The sequence below is a fragment of the Phyllostomus hastatus genome, unplaced genomic scaffold, assembly GCF_019186645.2.
Source record: "Phyllostomus hastatus isolate PE091 unplaced genomic scaffold, TTU_PhHast_1.1 phas_scaffold_46, whole genome shotgun sequence".
Classification (NCBI taxonomy): Eukaryota; Metazoa; Chordata; class Mammalia; order Chiroptera; family Phyllostomidae; genus Phyllostomus; species Phyllostomus hastatus.
This window is the reverse complement of record NW_025334032.1, coordinates 19,036,290-19,053,519: the sequence shown is the minus strand read 5'-3', so window position 1 is coordinate 19,053,519 and position 17,230 is coordinate 19,036,290. Positions and strand designations below refer to the sequence as shown.

Here is a 17,230-nt window from a genome sequence, read left to right as displayed (position 1 = left end):
AGACATCGGGCCCTGGTGGGCGGGGTCAGGTTAACTGAGGCCCTGGATGCCCGGCACTCACCAGCTCAGACCAGGTCCTAGGAGGCTGAGAAAGGGGCCGCTTGCTCCCTGGGCCCTGCCTGGTCCAGCAGGCACCATCCCTAACCTGCTTTGTCCATCCCTGGGAGCTCATGAATCAGCCCAGGTGTGACCTGCTGCCTTGGAGAACTGCTGGAGCTTTGGCCTCGGAGCCCCCAGGCAGTCCCTGTCCCCGGAGGGGAGGCCTAGCCCCTTCCTTCCAGCCGAGCAGCTCAGCCTCCAGCAGTGGAGCTGGGCCAGGACCTCCCGCTTTCAGAGAGCTGGGGCTCCTTCGAGGACTGAAAAGCATCTATGGAGTTTGGGGCGGGCAGTACCAAGCACACCAAGCCTCCGATCCCTTTTGGAATAAAATGGAAGTAAATAAATAATAAACCATATCCTCCCGTCCCAGGTGTGAGTAAACCACCCAGTAATGAGCCTTATCCTTGCAAGGCCACCAGGGCCTGGTGAGCAGGTCGTGCCTGGGACAGCCCAGCTGGTTGGCAGTGTTGAGCTTTTAGTAACAGTGAGGGGGACAGAGAGGGCGAGAGGCGGTGTGGTCAAGGAGAGACCTGCAGGCCAGCCCCGTGCCTCCAGGAGACCCTCAGGAGCAGCAGAGGCTCTGGGTCGCAGCCCCTTGTTGGGTCCGCTGCCGTCGCCTGCAGAAAGCCCCGCTGAGTTGTCCCTCCCTGTGTCCCGGCTGCAGATGACCTGGACGTGAGGTACACGGCTGTGAGCAGCTTCATTTTCCTGAGGTTCTTCGCTCCTGCCATCCTGTCCCCCAACCTGTTCCAGCTCACGCCCCACCACACAGTAAGTGATCGCCAGCCCTTGCAAACCGGGAAAGCAGTCCTCCCACACTGGCGGTGACGCTGGGTTCTGGCCGGGCTCTTGTCACCTGGCGTGTGCAGTGGCAGGGACAGCTGTGCCTGGCAATCGGGCTGTGAGTGGGCCGTGTGCCTGAGGTGCGACTGTTAAAACATGGATGGTGGGACCAGGTGTCAACTGCTGCCTACTCTTACGTTATCCCTGCCCCCTTGGGAAGAACTGAGTACTTATTACCTCGTGTGTATTCAGTCATGCATTCAGCCAGTCAACAAATGTTTGTCAGGCACCCACTGTGTGCCAGCCTTTGAGTGTTCACGGAGCTGGCGTCAGTGACGCACGAGGAAGGAGAGTGGCAGGTGGTGACAGTGCAGGGCGGAGACCCTGAGTGAATGGGTGCTTGGGTGATGGGCCCATTCCTGGTTTTGTTGGTTTTAAGTTAAACTCCCAAACCAGGTGATGGGAAGACAGGTGACCTGGGAGATGCAGAAATGGGGATGGTAACGGGACAGGGCTGCTGCTAAGTTCGAGATGCCCCTTTTGCAGGTTGGGTCCAAAGTGCTGATTTGGGGCAGCTCTTTCTTATGTTGTCATTTGGGGAGCCTTCCAGTGCTTTGTGGGGACACTGGGCTCTGGGGTGGCCGGAGATCCTGCATTTTTAGCAGCTCCCCGGCCACACGGAGGAGAAGGGTCCACGTGACCTTTTCCGAACCCAGCGCTGTTTGCGTGTTTATGGTTCACCCACAGACAACCTGTGTGTGATGTGGCTTTCAGGCGGTGTCATTCCTTTTGTCAGTGGTGTAGTTCTGGGCTCGATCCCAACACTTCCGTAAAAATGAGGTGAAACTTGCGCTTCTTCCCCCGTCTGACAGGACCCGCAGACGTCTAGGACGCTGACGCTCATCTCCAAGACGATTCAGACCCTGGGCAGCTTGTCCAAGTCCAAGTCTGTAAGTCACTCGCTTCAGCCGTCTCGTCTATAACAGGGAAGGAGGAGCGTGTGCTCAGTGCGATTACAAAGATAAAGAGAATAGAACCAGCCAGGCATCCCCATCAACGACCTCAGAAGGTAGAACATTCCAGCATTGGCCAAGGACCTCTTGTCACTGCTGAGCCATGAAAGTTGGGTTTTTGAGGAGAAGATTAGGATGGCACTTATATGTGACCATCACCCGTAGGAGAGCTAGCACGTCCACTCCCGTGTCTGGACTTGGGGACTGAGTCCCCACAACTTGGCTGCTGCAGCCCCACTGCAGTGAGCTGGCTGTGGCCGAAGCCTTGAGTATCTGAGGACATTTGTGTCTCAGGAAGGTCCAGTCACTGCCTGATGACCGGACGCCTGTCCACACGCAGCCGGCAGCATGCCCCTTTCCGCCCCTGGGCTTCGTGCTCATTTTACCCCTTTTGGTGACAAATCTGTGTCTCCCCTTCGTTGCTGCTCACTTCAGACTGGATCTGGGTGCTGAGGGCATCCCGAGGGTCAACCCCAGGCTCCGTGGCCCCAAGAACGAGCCTGTGACAGGCCGTTCTGAGGATGCTGGAGCTCACGTGCACAGAGAGTGATGTGGGGAGTGAGGGGGCATGCTCCCTAGGGATGGGGCTGAAGGCTGGTCCTCACCGTGGACTGGCTGGCCCAGCTGCAGGGCAGCCTGCCCTCTGTCTGGAAAGGGTTGAGGAGCGACCCACAGAAGCCACACCAGCCTGCCTCATTGTGTTCTTTCTGAGGCCATGAGTGAACTGGGGCCCCATCACTGCTGGCAAGCAGTCGCCCTTTGGGGCCCATGCTTGGCTTTCTGAGTCAGAGTAAAGTTAAAGGTGTACGGTGGCCCATGGGCAGCCTGATGTGCACTGAGTGCTTCCTTCTGTCAGTCAACCCTAATCTTTGTTGGGCGGAAATTCACAGAAACGGGCACCTGCCGGGTCAGGGGTCTGCACAGAACCCGCCTCATTTTCACATCCAGAAGTAGCAAAGTGGCCTAAATATGGAAACAGTGCACCCTGGGGTGGGGCCTCTGGAGTGGTTGTTGGAAGGCCCCTCCTGAGTTCCTGCACTTGGCCCCAACCCCTGTCCGTACCCCTCGGCTCACAGATGAGGCCCCGTAACAGTGACCATGTCCGGGTGCGGTGTAAACCTTGTGGCCCCGGAACGCAGATGTTAGACACCCCCCCCGAAAGAGTTAGCTTTTGCAAACACCGCGTCAGTGGAGTTGGGCTCCTGTGACTGTGTCAGCCTGCTGCTGGGCTCTTAGGTCTGCCCTATTGGGATGAACTTCCGGGACGGCCCCTGCAACCCCAGTGATTCCCAGCACCTTCCCTTGGCTTAGCCATGGCGACTGAGGCTTGTCACCGCCTGCGCCTGTGCAGTGTTCAGGTTTGGGACACCAACCAAGAGGCCTGTGGGCCTTTGTTAACAGAGCTGTTTCATTTTAGGCCAGCTTTAAGGAATCCTACATGGCTGCATTTTATGAATTCTTCAATGAACAGAAATACGCAGATGCAGTAAAAAATGTAAGTACTGACATCAGTTAACAGACTTAGCCCCCCTCCCATTTGCTGTTGTTTCTAAGAAACAGAGTAGCTTTTTTTAAAACATTGAGTTTAAATTTGAATCACATAAAATTGACCATTTGCCATTGGAAATAGTTGAGACCGTTCCGTCCATGAGCAGGTAGGCAACCACCCCGCCCCTCCGGCCCCCGGGCACCCCCGGCCCCCACCTCCCACCCCCAGGCTGCTGTGGACTCCTCCTACACTGCTCTTCTTTGGAATCTGACTGGGGGATCCTCACCATTTTCATGTCCAAGTTCTTTCTCTAAGTGACTGAGTATTACATCTTCGTGGACGGTCTCCTCCTTTTGTTCCACAAACTCCCGTGTCCTGCCGGTCCCTGCTGCCTGCTCCTGGTGCCTCAGAGTCCCGGAGCCCTGGGGCCCCAGACCCAGAGTTAGGGGAGTGTGCTTGGGGGGAAGCTATTCTGATCTTAAAGCTTTTTTCTTCTACTTAGAATCAATCATGCTTATTGCTCAGAAATCATGAAAACCATGACCTAGAGGGTTAGGAAGGGAGAGGAGCTGGGGGCAGCCGCCAGTGGGTGGGAGGAGTCCAGACAGGCTGTGGGACAGTTGAACTGAGCAGGGAGTCCCCCGCCCCCCAACCCCGCAGCAAAACCACAGGGAGGTACTCTTGGGAGGTGCGGAGGCCCAGGAGGGAGAGCCTGCGCTGCTTCACGTTCCACGGGAGGTGCAGTCTCGGTTCACCTGTTGGAATGCGGGACCGCCAGGTGTTACCTGCAGCCTGGCAGCTTTTCAGGCCAAGTAACAGCTGGGGGGCAGTGGGACCTGCCCTGGAGGAGCCAGCGGAGTTCGGGGCAGGGAGCTTCTTAGCCACAGCAGAGACCAGCGCACAGTCCCCTCAGTTCTCAGAGGCACTCACTGCCCTAGAGCCTGCATCCCAGGTTCCTCTCTCTCTTCTGGTCTCGGACAGGGACACGGAGCTTCCGTAGCATCATTTACACGTGGGAGCGAGTGTATTCAAGGATGCCATTTCCCCTTTTAATAATCCGCTTTCTCTCCCACTTCAGTTCTTAGATTTGATCTCGTCCTCTGGGAGAAGAGACCCTAAGAGTGTGGAGCAGCCCATCCTGCTTAAGGAAGGGTAAGGCTCGCTAGCGCCACTGGGCAGGCCGGAGAGAAGTGCAGGTGGTGGGGCACTCCCAGTCCATCTGGGCCACAAAGTGGGGTGCCTGTGCCCTCGGGGCTGGTGGTGTCCCAGGTCACAGGCAGCCCAGACCCTTTGGGGCTGTTGAGGCCCAGGAGAAGTGTGGCCTTCGCCCACCATTCTTCAACTCCCCAAGACTGCCCCCAGGGGACGTCAAAATGTGGCGTTTATGTTCATTTTTCTGTGCCTATTCTCTGCCGAATTTGTGGTGGAGAAATGCCTGTCATTGGGAGGAAAGGGGGGTGAGAGACTGAATGACCGCGAATAGTCAGGCATTCATGCACAGTTGGCTCAGCCACACCTGAGTTCCAGGCCCTGCCTCCCCCTCCATCAGCCCGTCCTTCCTGAAGCATCTGTCCAGAGACACTAAAGCACAGCACCTGCCAGAGGGCAGGCACTCCACAGCGCTGGCCTTTGCGTTGCAGAACACACTTGCGTGGCTCTGAGCCTGCCACCAGCGCCGTCTCTTTAAGGGCATCTCGTCAGTGTTTTTAGTGTGGGGTGTGAGACGGGGGTGGCTGCTTCCTCGGAGGTCTCATAAACCCACCGCCATCACCACCTTGTTATTTAAAGTTAACACCAGCATGGGGGCTGAACTTCCCTAAAGTAGAGATGCAGGCCTTTGAATTTTTCCGTCCTGTCACTTGTAAATAAAATTAGAAGGTGCTGAAAATCCACAGTCTGCATCATGCATCGCAGATACGAAAGTGGCAAGTTGCCTGACTTTGGGCGCGGGCCAGGGGCCCGGGGGAGCTCGCCCGAGCCGTGGGGCATTCACCCTGACGTGTGCCGCTCACCACAGGTTCATGATCAAGAGGGCCCAGGGCCGGAAACGCTTCGGGATGAAGAATTTTAAGAAAAGGTGGTTTCGCCTGACAAATCATGAGTTTACTTACCAGAAAAGCAAAGGTAACAAGAAAAACGTGCTTTTTTCCTTCTTTTCACATACCTTTACTCCAGGGGACCCGAGTCTTGTTTAAGCTCCAGATGCGGTTACCAACTGCTTCTCTGGGTGGAAACTAAGAGCAGAGAAGGTGCGTTCCTCAGAGTGCACCGTTTCTTTAAACAGGAGAACTGGAGACAGACACCCACGAGGTGGCCCCGGGGGGAGTGGGGCGGGTGCAGCAGGTTCCACACTCCAGGTGGGGGAAGCAGGGTCTCACAGGGCAGTGAGGGTCTCGTCCTACTTTGGTTGGGTTCTTCTGGGCCAGAGATGGCTCAGATTAAGATCATGGAATGGTGAGAAAGTAGTTTCTCTCCACAAAAAGGAGGGAATGTGGTCCCTGTGTGACGAGAGGCTTTAGTGTCCTGATGGGTACAGGTGTTGGGTGTTAGGAGCAAGTGAAGGAGGCTCATTTGTTCTGTGGCCGCAAAGGACCCACTCCAGGCCTTCTCTGACCACGGCCCCTCAGCCCCCTTAAGCCCGTGGTCTGTCGGTTTCTTAGCCTTCTCACCGAAGAAGGGAGACCCTATTGCCGCCTCCCAACCCAGCACAGACCTCTGGGCCTGCCCGCTCATTAGCCTCTGTCACCACAGGAGACCCACCTCTCTACAGCATTCCCATCGAGAACATTCTGGCCGTGGAGAGACTGGAGGAAGAGTCCTTCAAGATGAAGAACGTGAGTGCACCCTCTCCAGGCGCTTTTCTGGGGCTGGCTCTCTGCTCTCGCTCCAACACCCTGCCCCCCGTTTCTCCTCTCGGGGGCCGCACATCGCCTGGGTGTCCATGCGACTGCTGCTGAACCTTGGAGCAAAGCAGCCAGGCTCTCCCTGCCCGGTTGGTCAGGGCAGGCAAAACCTGCAGCAAGATGGCTTCCCTGGTGGCTTTGTGACCGAACGCTGGTCCGGCTGCCTGGTGCTACGAAAGCCAGTACTCGGGAGGTGGGAGCTGATGCGAAGGAAAGTGGTTTATTTGCGATGCTGGCCACCTGGAAGATGGGGGCTCACGTCTCAAAGCCCATCACCACCTCTCCGTGAGGCAGAGGTGTTTACGAGGAGGGAGAGGGGACGGAACAAAGAGACCAAGGGAGGGGGTTGCCAAGTTCTCTATGTGCAGATGAGCACAGTCCATCCCGATAAGGCAAGTGACGGTGTGGTGTGCGTCACCCTGGTTTAGTCAACCTCACTTCATGTCATCATCCTGGTTTTACATCATCCTGGCTCCAAGGTCAAAGGTCAGCCTATCTCCCAGAGCTGGGGTGCCTGAAGGTCGGTTTCTTTGTTTTTTGACTTAGTTCCTAGGATTCCTACACAAACGTGCTGCTCATGCACACACTAAGAACGGTGCGTTGGTAGTGGTGGGGTTACAACTTCCCACTGTGACAGCTCCAGGGGTCCAGGGACTCTCTGTTAAAGGACACAGGGACAGTCTCTGGGGCCATGTAGAATTTCTTTGAAATTTCTATTTTGATTTGATTTTGAACTTACAGAAAAGTTACAAGACTAGAACAAGGACCTGCTGTGTCCCCTAACCCAGGGTCCTGTTTGCTGAGCATATTCCTTCATTCTCCCCCCTTATCGCTCTCCACATATGATGTACATATGTTTCTCCTGGACCGTATAAATACTTCAGCGTTTCCTAAAAACAAGGGTGTTTCTAGAATCTTACAGTGTCTCTAAAGTCAGGGCGCCCGGCACCGGTGCAGCGGTACTGCTGATCCGCAGTCTGTGTTTAAGTTTCGCCAGTTATTCCAGTAACATTCTTCACACTGTCGGTGTTTTCCCCACTGGCATGCAGGCCAGGGCCACGTGGTCTGTTACTCCTCAGTCATCTCCTTATTCTGGAACGTTCCTCAGTCTTTACCCCTGTTTCGTGGCCGTGGCATTTTTGAGGCACACACAGGCTGGTTCCGTGGACGTCCCTCCGTTTGGGTGCGTCGGGCAGTCTGCTGGGTGTGTTCAGGTCACGCATCCCTTTGGGGACCCTGGAGGCACTCTGGGCTGCCCGCTGCGCCCCGTCAGGAGGCAGGGCGCACAGGTGGTCAGTGACCGTGGGGAGCTACACTGAACTGTGTCGTGTCCTGGTCCCAGATGCTTCCCCGTCTGCGATGACTTTCAGTCTCTGTCATTCTCTCGCTGCTTCTGTTGGCTTTCTCCTGTGCATAGCTTTTCCTTCTCCCCCGGGGAAGGCTGATTCATTGATTTGTTAGGACTGTAAAGTAAGGACTCCCAGGGCCCCACTTTATCCAGGGGCTGGAGTCCCGTTGCTCTGGGAGGGTGGCCTATTTCCACGCAGCCCCCGGCCCGTGGTGCACTGCTCTGTGCACACAGCGGCATTTCCTCCCCCGGCAGGCTCTGCTGCAGACCAGGTTCTCGGTTTACAGAACTGGACCTCAGTCAAGGCTCTGCCCGTCGGAAGTGGACAGGGATCCGCTCCCTCCTCTTCCCTCTCCTCTCGTATCTGTCTGCCTCTCACTTGTTGGCGTAGCTCAATGGTCCTGTGTTCAGTGGGTGCCCGGGGCCGCACTGGGTGTGTGGGGGACGTTTTGGCTGGGCCGGGGCTGAAGGGTCACAAGGTGCTTCCATCTCTGTCTGGGTCTGAGATCAGCCCCCCAGCCTTCTGGACAGACAGAGGGGGCGGCGGCGGCACCCTGGGCGCTCAGCCAGTGGACAGCAGTTCCTGCTGGCCCTGCCCTGTTCCATTAACTTGATTCCTTGTCCTTCTCCAGGACTGTTTGAGGACTTTTCTTGGGCAGCAGATAGGGGTTTTTCCCCCTGGCCCTTAGGGATGTTCACCATCGGACCTGCTCCAAGAGCTGGAAGGCCAGCCTCCTTTGCAGGCAGCTTCCTGTGGTGTGTCTGTGCCCCGCCCTCTGCAGGACGGGGTGAGGGGTGGGGGTGGGGGGGTGCCTGGGAACGCTGTGCCCTGGGCTGGCAGCATTCTCAGACGTCCACGGAAGGATGCAAGTGTGGAAACCATCCTGGCGCCATCTGTAAGCTGTTTTGGTCCCGCAGTCCCTTAATTTAGATTTAGAATAATTCCCTAATTTTAGCATTGTTTGTTCATCAGCCTGTTTTCTCCTGTTGCCTTCCTCGGAGCCAGCTTCCCCGTGACACTAAGCACTGGGTTAATGTCCTTTCCATTTGAGAGGCATTTGTGAAGGTTTGCTGTGTCCTGAGCCCTGTTGCAGGGCCCAGACTACCAGAACAACCAGGGCAAAGTACCTCCTTTCAGAGGCTGTCCTGCCCAGGGCGCTGGAGTCCCACACAGGTCCCTGCAGCGTGAGACCTGTGCAGCAGTGCGTGTGCGACTCGCAGCTGCTTTCCCCAGAGCCCATCACTCCTGCTCCTCCCCCCTCTCGACGCACACCGCCCCCCTTGGAAAAGGCCACTGTCATCTTTCTTTGCCATCCTGATTCCTGGCTCCTGGCTCCCCTCATGCCTCTGACAAGCCCAGTGTGGTAGCCTCCCAGCTCTGCCTGCTCACCCCCCGCCCCCACTTCTGGGTGCAGCCAGCCTGCTCCTGCTGGGGGCACCTGGCCCTCCCGGATGCTGTAGGACCTTAGCACCTACCTCCCTGCTGCCCGGGGCAGGTTCTGTCTCTGCTTTCCCCCCCTCAGCTTGGTTAACTCTTCACCATCCTCCGATCTCAGCTGGAGGGTTGTCCATTCAGAGCTTCTACACCGACCTGCCCCCGGTCAAGCTGCACCCTCACTAAGCCCCTGCGCTCTGTGTGCACTTTGTCTTGCTGGCTGGAAGCTCATGAGCACAGAAACCGACCTCACTGTGTCCCTAGGACCTAGAACAATAGTACCAGGTGCTCGGGAATGTTTGTTGAATGGACAATAAATAAGAAAGGCACTGGCAGCTCTGGGAGGCCTGGTGGAGGAAGTGACAGCTGCCCGGAATGAGGAAGAAGAGTCCCCAGGTGGTCAGTGGTGGGGGAGAGGCCTTGAGGCAGATCTGGGGATGAAGACAGGAAGGTGGGCAAGATGAGCTGTGGCGTGCTTTCCACAGAAGCCCATGCCAGCTTAAAATCACGGGCACCCAAAGAAACCAGTCCTTTTGTGTAACAGCCACAATCAACTTTAGTAGGTCCCACGGGCAAGACAGGCAGTGGTGCTCTTCTGCTTTTCGAACGGAGACCCCTGATGTCCCCCCGGAAGGGTAGTGCCTCGGCCAGGCTGGCCGTGGGTGACCAGCTGAGTCACATTGGCCTTCTGAGTCCCCCATGGCTCCCGCTGCTCCTGTGTGCTGCAGGGGGAGGGCTTTGGCTTCTGTTTTCAAGTCCAGGGGCAGCAGAAGCCCTTTGTATTCCCTGCAGCCATTGGGCTTGACTGGGTCTCTGGGTCAGTTTCAGACCCTTTGCTGTAGCTCCTGGGCTTGTAGGCATTGAAAATAATGATCCCTGTGATTCTTGCTGGGCGGTCCCCTGAGTCCATGCTCTGTGTCCTCAGATGTTCCAGGTCATCCAGCCTGAGCGAGCGCTGTATATCCAGGCCAACAACTGCGTGGAGGCCAAGGCCTGGATCGACATCCTCACCAAAGTGAGCCAGTGCAACAAGAAGCGCCTCACCGTCTACCACCCCTCCGCCTACCTCAACGGCCACTGGCTGTGCTGCAGGGCCTCCTCGGACACAGCCCCCGGCTGCTCCCCCTGTACCGGGTAGGTCTGCGCCTTTCCAGACTCCTGGACGCTCCCAGCCACCCGGCGCAGTTGTCCACCTTGTGCACCTTTTTGGTCAAGGGGTCAAACTGGGGCTAAAATGCAGTCTCCGCCCACTCAGCAAACTGCACACGTGCAGGCTGGGTCTCCAAGGCTGTTCTCTGAATGGTCCGGGAGCCTGCACCCCAGGGCGCCCCTGGATTCGTCCTCACGGAGACTCTGTGCAGACTGGCAGGGGCTGTGAGCCTTTGTGGGTTCTCCTGTCCCTTCCGGGGGTCAGAGCCATCCTTGGGGAGTGGGTGGGCGATGAAGGAGGGATGCCCCTGGAGAGAGAAGACCCCCAGGGGCAGGTCTCACTGTATTATTTCTTCCAAGAAGAGTCTGGAAGTATCCCACCCTCCTGATTACACCCCCTTGGATTCTCTAACTGACACCCCTCCTTCCCCTCGGGGCCCTTCCCCTCGGACCCCTCCTGGAAACCTAGTGGCCCTTCTTGCCCAGCCCTGCTGTTAGCTGGGCCTCCTGAAGGTCATTAGAGACTCATCTCGACCATTCTGGAAGGAGGCCTAGTGGCTCAAGCTTGGCTGGTCCCTGTGTCCCATGTGACCTGTGAACAGCAGCAGCTGCTGTATGTTGTGGTTGTGGGTGTGACAGAGCACCCCAAAGCTCTTGGGAGGTGGGCATAGAAAACTCAGCTTCACAAACAAAGGAGCTAAGACTCAGGATAAGTCCCTGCTGGGTCCCACCCAGGAGTCTGTGACTGAGCCCCCATCCCGTCTCTGCTGAGAGGCTGGGTGCTGTGTCTGGGGGAAGGGCGGCTACTCTTCCCTCAGGAGGAGCAGGAGCCCACCACAGTCTCCAGAAAGAGAGGGGACCCTCAGCTCCCTACCTGAGGCAGCCAACTGACCCTTTCGGGCCCAGGGCCCAGGTGCACCTGGCAGAGCTATTTTTATTCCCGGTCACTTCTTTTCACAGCAGAGTAAGAGTCTGCCTCATTTGCTCGCTGCCCTGGCAGGTCTGTGGGTACTGAGAGGCCGCCAGTCCTCCCAGACTGGATGGTCACTTCTCAGCACTTGAGATTATTTCACAAACCACACACAAATGCCCCAGCCCAGCCGGGGATATGCTAAGTGTTGGATCACTCCATCTTCTTTAGTGATCTTCAGAACAGTCAGTGTCAGGATTAATAGCATTGCGCTTTCCATTGTTCTCACTGTGTTTGGGCAGTGGCCTCCCCGCGAACATCCAGCTGGACATCGACGGGGACCGAGAGACGGAGCGCATCTACTCCCTGTTCAACCTGTACATGAGCAAACTGGAGAAGATGCAAGGTGAGGACAGGGTGGGGTCCAGCCTCTGTCACACAGATCACAGGCAGCTTTGGGGACGCCCGGCTAGGGTCCTGGTGACACGGAGCTTTCTGCAGCTAAGACTCAGGGAAGTGTAGGCGGACCTCATCCATTCGTGCTTCGCTCTGTGGCGAGTCCCAGAGACCACGTTTTTGTCAACATCCAGGGGAGGCGCCCTGCACCTCTCTCTGAGAGCACCCGTGATGGTTAGCATTTTTTAGCCACAAAATAATTTAAATTAAAGTATGTATGTTGGGGTTTCCAGACATAGTGTTATTGCACAGTTAATAGACTATAGTACCGTGTAAACATAACTTTTACATGCACTGGGAAACCAAAAAATTAGTGTGACTCATTTTATTGAAATATTTGCTTTATTGTGGTGCTCTGGAACCGAACCCACAGCATCTCCGAGATGTGCCTCTGAGTCTCCCTGTCCCACGTGTGGTGTCATTGTTTATAGCTTTCTGAAGGCATTTGTTTGGGAGGCAGTGGAGTCCTTGGGCCCGTGGATGGTCCACATGAATCACCCGATTAACCATTCCGTTGTCTAGTGCTGCATCTTGTTCCTGGGCTGCTTTGTAAAAGCGTATCAGTTGCCTTGCTGAAATCAACATGTACACGCTCTCGGCATTTCCCTAAGTCTGGTTTTATAGACCTTGTTAAAGAGGAAGTGCGGTGAGTGTGTGCTTACTGTGATCCATTCTAGTTGGTGGTGTTTCAGTTTCTCCTCCCCAAGCTTAGCTTATAATCTATTTATTATTATCAGCACTACTGATTTCGCGTCTGATGTGCACGTGGTTTAGGGGCTCCTCTTTCTTCATGGTCTCAGCAGTTAACACCACTCACCCCCCGTTACTCCCCAGATGTCCTCCAGGATCAGGGCCCCTCCCAGGTCACCCCCAGCACTCGCCCGCTCAGAGCACGCTCTTTGGTGCCCTGGGATGGGATTCTTCCAGGGTGGAGAGGGCTCGGTTCAGAGCTAGCTTTGGCGTCCGCTGTGAGATGGACTGGGCAGGTCACGCACCAGGCCAGCCCTGACTTCCTCTTCTGTGACATGGGGCAGAAGTGCCATCAAGCCTATTCGTTGGGTTAATCTGGGGACTGAGCCGTGAGCCCAGAGCCCAGAGGTGAGAAGGACTGGGTCTCCTCTGCCTGTGTCCTTATCTGTGTTACCATCACCACCGTTGGTCTCTCCGGCCTGGGCCTTTGGTGATTCATCCTGTGCATCCTAGCTGCAGATGAGAAATATCTTTTAGTTTCTGGTTTTTTAATGAGCTTCACAAACAATTGCTAATTTAGGTCTTAGCTTTCTTGACCTGTCCAGGGTGGCTGTGACATACCTTTGCATCTGTCCCCTCCTTCTATCTTTATGACAGTGGCAACCACAGCTTACACTTTTGCTGGGCCCCAGGCCCAGAGACCCATTTCCCAGAAGGGTTAACTGAGGCTCTGGAGCTTAGCTAGCTTGTCTAAAGCCAAGCAGTGACAAGTGGTGGCTGCAGGGAGGAAATGCAGGCCCTCTGGCTCCAGGGACTGGCACCCTGTGCTTCGCTCACTTCAAAGAGGAAATGGCTGAGCTCAGACTCGGCATTCTGGGGGCCGCCGGACTCCTCTCCCCTCCCCGTCTCCTCCTTGTCTTTGCCTGTTGCCCTTCATGTTTAGAGCCCCTGTCCTTCCCATGGCCCTCTCCCTTTTCCTTTGAAAATTTACATCTTTCCCATTTTCCTTTGCACAGACTTGTGATTTTTCAATTAGAATTGAGAGGTTTCCCTGAGTGGGAAGTAAAGACAGTAATGTGGACACCAGAGCTTCTGTGATAACGAGCGGACAGGATGAGGCACCCCCTTGCTGCTGGCCCACCTGGGCCAGGTGTCCTGCACAGCACACGTCTTCCCACCTAGTCTCTCTGTTGCACTGGAGCATAGGGCCCAGCATAGGTGTTTGGGGACAAATGGGAGGGGCCTGGACCAGGTGTTTGGGGACAAGAGAGGGGCTGCTCCAGTTCAGGTATTGATTGGATGCTTCCTGTGGATGACTAAAGGCCACAGTGAGGTCTTCAAGCAGGAGCAAGGTGCTCAGTGAGAAAGTTTTCTGCTGAGCAGGCGCGGGTGCTGGGGGTCTTAGGAAACTGCTAGCACAGACTGGCCAAGAGGGGACATGTCCAAGCTCATCTGCCCAGACCAACTGCGTGTGGTCCCACATGCCCTTGGGCCAGCCTGGCCCAGTGCCCAGGAGCCCACAGACATCCACTGTTTCTGGCTCAGTGAGCCAGTGCAGCACGGACAGACGCAGGTCACCCAGGAGGAGGGTTCATCAGAGAGAGGGCTGGGGCCCTGGCATTTGGGGCACTGGATCCTCAGAAGCCTCAGTTCCTGGGCCCTGGCTTTCTGGCTCTGCAGGCTTTTCTGGTGCTCAGTATGGGCGGCACCTCTCGGTGTTGGCTAGACCGGTGGGAATGACTCCTGTTTCTGGGTGCATCTGTGTGTGAATGATCAGCCTTTTCCTGTGAATTCTGGGGAGCAGCCTGTCTGGGCGCTTCCACTCGCACTGACCTCCCACCCTGCTCCCCACGATGCAGAGGCCTGTGGGAGCAGATCTGTGTACGACGGCCCGGAGCAGGAGGAGTACTCGACCTTCGTCATCGATGATCCCCAGGAGACTTACAAGACACTGAAGCAGGTCATCGCCCAGGTGGGGGCCTTGGAGCAGGAGCACGCCCAGTACAAAAGGGACAAGTTCAAGAAGACCAAATACGGGAGCCAGTGAGTATGGCATGCCCTTGCATGGGAAGTCTCAGCAAGGGTGCGGGGAGATCCAGCGAAGAGGAGGGTGTGGGGCCTGCCCTGGAGCCACTGTGTGCAGCGCGGGCGACTGCACAGGCTCCCTGGCTCCTTCAGAGCAGGGCCGCACCTCACTCCTCAGCGTCCTCTGGGCCGTGTCCCGGGGGCAGCACCTCCTCCCTTCCTGGCCCCCGCCTCTCCTGTCCCCCCTGCCTCCTGCCTCCCTAGCTCATTCCCTTCCAAAATTAGGCTTTCCTGGGCCAGCAGCCCTGCCTGCAGCACGTCCTGCACCTTTTCCCTGTCTCTGGAGGCCAACTCTGGACTGGGCCCCATCAGCGTCTTGTGAGGAAGGTTGGGGGTGCAGCACCCCCAGACTCAGCCTGGCTGCCTTTGTCCCCTCTGCCCCATGGGCCTTGCACCTGCAGACAGTCCAGCCACGCTGTGTGCCTCCTCCTGCCCCAAGAACGGAGGGCAGGGAGAGCCTCACTGACGCTGGGAACATTGGGTTAAATCACGTAAGGCGCATTGCACACGCTCGGTGCACATGATCATGTGTGCACACGTGACCACGCTGTGACCAGGGTCGAAGTGGTACTTCCATGGGTGGCTTTGGGCTGATTCTTTCTTCCTTTGCTTATCTATGTTTCTCACATGTATGACAAAGGATATGCATTATGTATATAGATAGAAGAAAAGACTTAAGTAAAAGTACAGATGAGCGCTGGCGGTGGAGGGGACTGTGCCTCATTCTCTCCTCTCCCGCTTCCCTTTGCAGGGAACACCCCATTGGAGACAAGAGTTTCCAGAGCTACATCAGGCAGCAGTCGGAGGTCTCCACCCATTCCATTTAAAGCCTGGAGGCGCCCTGTCCCAGGACGGTGTCGTGGGCTGCACCAGCGAAGTCGCAGTCTCTGCAAAGGGGGGAGACAAAGACCAGAAGGCTGAGCGAGGAAGCAGAGGGACCCTTGCTTCCTCCACTGGCACAGACGACAAGCATCAAGCTCATTGATCTTCTGAGACTCCGGGGCTGTTTCGTGGTTGCGACGCACTTTATTCGCACTGGTGGGTGGGCGTCCCGACCTGGCCCTTCTGGACCGACCGAGGGGCCATCTTGCCCTCTGCAGAGCGAGTGCTTCTGTCTCTCTCGTCGAGCCCCACTGCCTCTGCTGGTCTCCGTGGCGCCTGCCCGGGGAGCCCGCTGCTTCGGCACAGCTGGGGCCTTGAGAGCATTATTCTTTTTCTGTGAGCCTGCTGTCCCAGTGCCCATGGGCAGGTGGCCTCCTGGTTTCAGCTTTTGATGTTGGTGGTGTTCCTGGCTGGAGGGTCAGTTTTGTGGCCAGGGAGTGCAGAAGTGCATGGAGATCCCAATTTGAGGGTGCTCTTGATGTTTTAGGGGGTACAGGGTCCTTCTGTAGAGTTCCCAGTGGGGGGAGTTCCAGACGTCTCTCCCCCAGAGGTTAGAATCCCACCCCTGCTGGCTGCCGATATGTGCTCCCAGCCTGCGCAGATGCCCCCGAGCGGCTGACGGCCGAGCTGGGTGTCCACCCCATCCCTGCTCCAAGCACAGGTGGTGGTTGCTGTCAGTGGGGCTGAAAAGTAGGATCCACACTTTCCACCCTTTGTGGAAGCTTGGGGAAGATTTTAAAAATAGAAATGTGCATTATTTTCGAGCCGTTTTTCTTAATGTTTTTAATTAGCTCTTTGATACAAATAACTCAGAGTCTCCAAACCTGGACTTTTTAAAGGGGAGGGTGCCACAGTAGGACACAAAAGGGAATGGGGTACATCTCGTGGAAGCTAGTTCCAGGTCCTCCAAAGAAAGCGAGGAAGGGCCCTGGCCAGGTGACTCAGTTATTAGTTGGAACGTCGTCTTGTACACCAAAAGGTTGCAGGTTCGATCCCTGGTCAGGGCAATACCTAGGTTGCGGGTTCAGTCCCGTTGGAGTGTATAAAAGAGATGACCAGTCAATGTTCCTTTCCCTCTTTCTTTCTCTCCCTCTTTTTCTCTCTTTCTGCCCCCCTCCTTCCTCTCTTTCTAAAATCAATAGACATAGGATTAAAAGAAAGCAGAGGTGGGGAAGGAATGCTGAGCTTAAAATGGGAGGCGCTGGGCTGTGCAGACGCCCCCTGGGCCCCACAAGCAGTATTGCACTGTGTTTCTTTGAAGCCCTTAGAAGCAGCGGTGGGGGCTGCTTGCTTTTGGGGTGGGGAGCGTCCTATAATGCAAGGGGAGGTGCCTGCTGACTTTTCCCAGACAGCCCTCGTAGCTGCACGCGCCGGCTTTGGAAAGCACTGTTCAGACATGCGTGGCCACGCGCTCTTGTGCCCGTCTTTCTTCTTGTGCGCGAGGACTGTCCTTCAGACTCAGTCTAGATGGCAGAGAGTGATGACACTCGCTACAGAAAAAATGGTGGACAAATATGTTACAAAAAATAAACTTTGAGACACTCACCGAATGGCAGTTTTTAACATGGATTTGTATGTAACTTAATGTTTCTGTTTATAAGATACTAATGATTTGTGACATATTTTACCAGCCAATTAAAACGGACATTTTATTCTTTGTGAGGACTGGCGTGGTTCCCCAGGAGTGCCCACTGATAACTGCGCGAGTGGGAGATGGGGGTGTGCCGTGGAGCTGACAGGTGGGGAGCTGGATGCCATGCCTGTGATGACAGGCGAGGTTCGCCCCTGAGGACAGGTGAGGCACCTCCGACAGGTGAGGTGCAGCTGTGGAGCTCCAGGCTGAGCTGGAAACCGTGATGCTCTCGGGCAGAAAGGCGCAGGGTTGGGCACTGCGAGGGCCCTCGGAGGGGGTGTTCTGCTGGGAACCTCCAGCGTGGATGGAGACGGGGGTCCAGCTCGAGGAGGAGGGTGGGAAAGATAGGCTGTGT

General features: G+C 56.1%; 1 protein-coding gene across 1 annotated transcript in view; it reads left to right on the top strand.

The window, feature by feature from the left end:
- Positions 1-16,904, top strand: part of RASA3 (RAS p21 protein activator 3) — a 118,271-nt gene extending 101,367 nt beyond the window's left edge. Inside the window, exons 15-24 of the mRNA XM_045821568.1 lie at positions 764-870; positions 1,755-1,832; positions 3,313-3,390; positions 4,463-4,536; positions 5,402-5,508; positions 6,136-6,218; positions 9,996-10,204; positions 11,432-11,535; positions 14,135-14,318; positions 15,112-16,904. Of these exons, the coding sequence (XP_045677524.1) occupies positions 764-870; positions 1,755-1,832; positions 3,313-3,390; positions 4,463-4,536; positions 5,402-5,508; positions 6,136-6,218; positions 9,996-10,204; positions 11,432-11,535; positions 14,135-14,318; positions 15,112-15,187 (1,100 nt within the window). The 3' untranslated portion in view covers positions 15,188-16,904. The remainder of the gene's footprint in view (positions 1-763; positions 871-1,754; positions 1,833-3,312; positions 3,391-4,462; positions 4,537-5,401; positions 5,509-6,135; positions 6,219-9,995; positions 10,205-11,431; positions 11,536-14,134; positions 14,319-15,111) is intronic.
- Positions 16,905-17,230: the final 326 nt, after the last annotated feature.